The sequence below is a fragment of the Leptodactylus fuscus genome, chromosome 7 (assembly GCF_031893055.1).
Source record: "Leptodactylus fuscus isolate aLepFus1 chromosome 7, aLepFus1.hap2, whole genome shotgun sequence".
In the NCBI taxonomy this organism is placed as follows: Eukaryota; Metazoa; Chordata; class Amphibia; order Anura; family Leptodactylidae; genus Leptodactylus; species Leptodactylus fuscus.
Genome location: NC_134271.1, coordinates 140,660,809 through 140,663,139, shown reverse-complemented (window position 1 = coordinate 140,663,139; position 2,331 = coordinate 140,660,809). Strand labels below are relative to the sequence as shown.

The 2,331-nt window shown below is 39.1% G+C and overlaps 1 protein-coding gene across 1 annotated transcript; it reads left to right on the top strand.

The window, feature by feature from the left end:
• Positions 1-1,174: 1,174 nt before the first annotated feature.
• Positions 1,175-2,122, top strand: LOC142213030 (olfactory receptor 2F1-like). The gene has a single exon (XM_075281174.1). The coding sequence runs from the start codon at positions 1,175-1,177 to the stop codon at positions 2,120-2,122; it is 948 nt and encodes a 315-aa protein (XP_075137275.1).
• The last annotated feature ends 209 nt before the right edge of the window (positions 2,123-2,331 follow it).

The following is a 2,331-nucleotide window of genomic DNA, read 5'->3' as shown; positions in this document are numbered from 1 at the left end:
AGTATCGGTGGCCCCTTCTCCCCCGGGGCCGGTCCCCACTGGCCCCGTACCTGTAAAGTTGCAGGCCGGCTCCTGCGCGGCGATATCACAGGAGCCGACCTGTTCGGGTGACAGCCGGGAGCCTAGTGAGGCTCCCAGGCCTGTCACTGCTATATATTAGTATTGCGGCTGGTCTCTATGACCAGCCGTAATACTAATACACAGAATGTCCTATAGACGGCAATACAGTTGTTTTGCCGTCTATGGGACTTGCGATCAAGTGACCGCAGGTTCAAGCCCCCGGAGGGGAATAAAATAGTAAAAAAAAAAAAAAAAAGCTTTAAAAATATATAATAAAAATATGAACTAAATAAAAGTTCTAAATCACCTCCTGTCCCTAGAATATATATATAAAAGTAGAAAATCATATATCATAAACCACCGGGTTTTTTTTCAATAAAAGGTGATCTAAGCAATAGATATTCCCCAAAATGGTATAACTAAAAAGTACTTCTGGACCCGCAAAAAAAAACACTCTATGCATCCCCGTACAGCTGCAGGGTCACCTGTCAATGTGGCCTTGCAGCTGTTGCAAAACTACAACTCCCATATATTAAATATTTTACCAGTTTTTGCTTCAAAATTTTTTTACGGTAAAATTTCTATTCTGAGAAAAATTAATTTCTTCAATAGCTTTCCATGGAAGATAATGTTGCTGTTTTATTGGCTGTTTGACATGTTCACAGAATTTACAAAAAAATTGTGCTTGACCATTGCTAAACTGCAAAACATTTTTTGGGGAGCACGCTTAAAAAAAATCATCATTAGGGTCTTGAGTTTTACCCCTTCCCAGTGTAAGTCTTCTAAACCATAGGATTTATTAAATAGTTTAGTTCTAGGCTCAAGATAATCCACTGAGGAATCTAACTTTGGATGACCCTCCAAATTTTTTTTCAGTATTTTTGCAACTATCCATGACAAGACCAGCTTCTATATTTTTGTAACTAGTTTGGCCTGTTTTTGGTTAATTCTTTTTTCCGTTAGATATTAGACATTATCTGAATTCTATGGAACAAGTAGATAAAATTACTTCATCTATGTATTAACTACATGTTCATCTATTTTTTGGACTAATGTAGATACTATATTTGGTTAATTATTTTTCTTGTTGTATATCAGGAACCTCCTGAATTCCATGGAACAATTAAACAAAACCACTTCTCCTCGGTTCATCCTACTTGGGTTGTCTAATGTCCTTCATCTACAAGTTATCTTCTTCCTTATATTTTTAATAATGTATTTAATGACGATATCTGGGAACCTTCTGCTGATCATCGCTGTGAGGATCAATCCAAGACTACATAGCCCCATGTACTTCTTTCTGACCAACCTCTCTATCATTGACATCTTCTTCTCCTCCTCCATTGTTCCTGTCCTCCTAATGAACACCTTGGCCAAAGACAGAGGTCTTTCCTTATCAGGATGTGCTACACAGATGTTCTTCTCTTTAGCATTGGGTGCAACGGAATGCCTTATTCTTGCAGTCATGGCCTATGATAGATTTGCCGCTATTTGTAGACCGTTACATTATAACTCCATAATGAGCAAGACATTTTGTTTTTACTCAACTGTAGTGTCATGGAGTGTCGGATTTATTAACTCTTTTGTTCAGGTGTTCCTCACGTTCCATCTTCCATTCTGCAAGTGTCATCACATCAACCACTACTTTTGTGAGGTTCCTGCTTTAATACGAATGTCTTGTGGAGATACTTTTCGTAATGAGTTATATACATACATCACAGGAGCAGTTATTGCTATGGCTTGCTTCTTCTTGACCCTAATATCATATGTCCATGTTATCTCCACGATTCTTAAGATTATTTCATCGCATGGGAGGCAGAAATCCTTCTCTACATGCATCTCTCACCTCACTGTTGTCACCCTCTACTATGGGACTATTATGTTCATGTATCTACGACCACACTCAAAAAAATATACCAATTTCTCAACCAACACAGACAAGGTAGTGCCCATTTTTTATACAACAGTAACTCCGATGTTGAACCCTGTTATATATAGTATAAGGAACAAGGATGTGAAAAACACCATCATAAATGAACTGAAGAGGAAGCAAAGTCACTAAAACTAGTGCAACGTTAAGCAGTAGCTCGTGCACATTTGGGTATTTCTTTAAAAAACGTTGCACCACTAGGTTAAAGACGTGGGCCAGGCATGGAACATGTTGGAGGCTGGTAAGCTCCAGAGCTGCTACCAGGTTTCTGCTGTTATCAGACACGACCATGTCTGGGCCCAGGTGCAGCGGCTCAAACCATATTGCTGTCTCATCGAGGA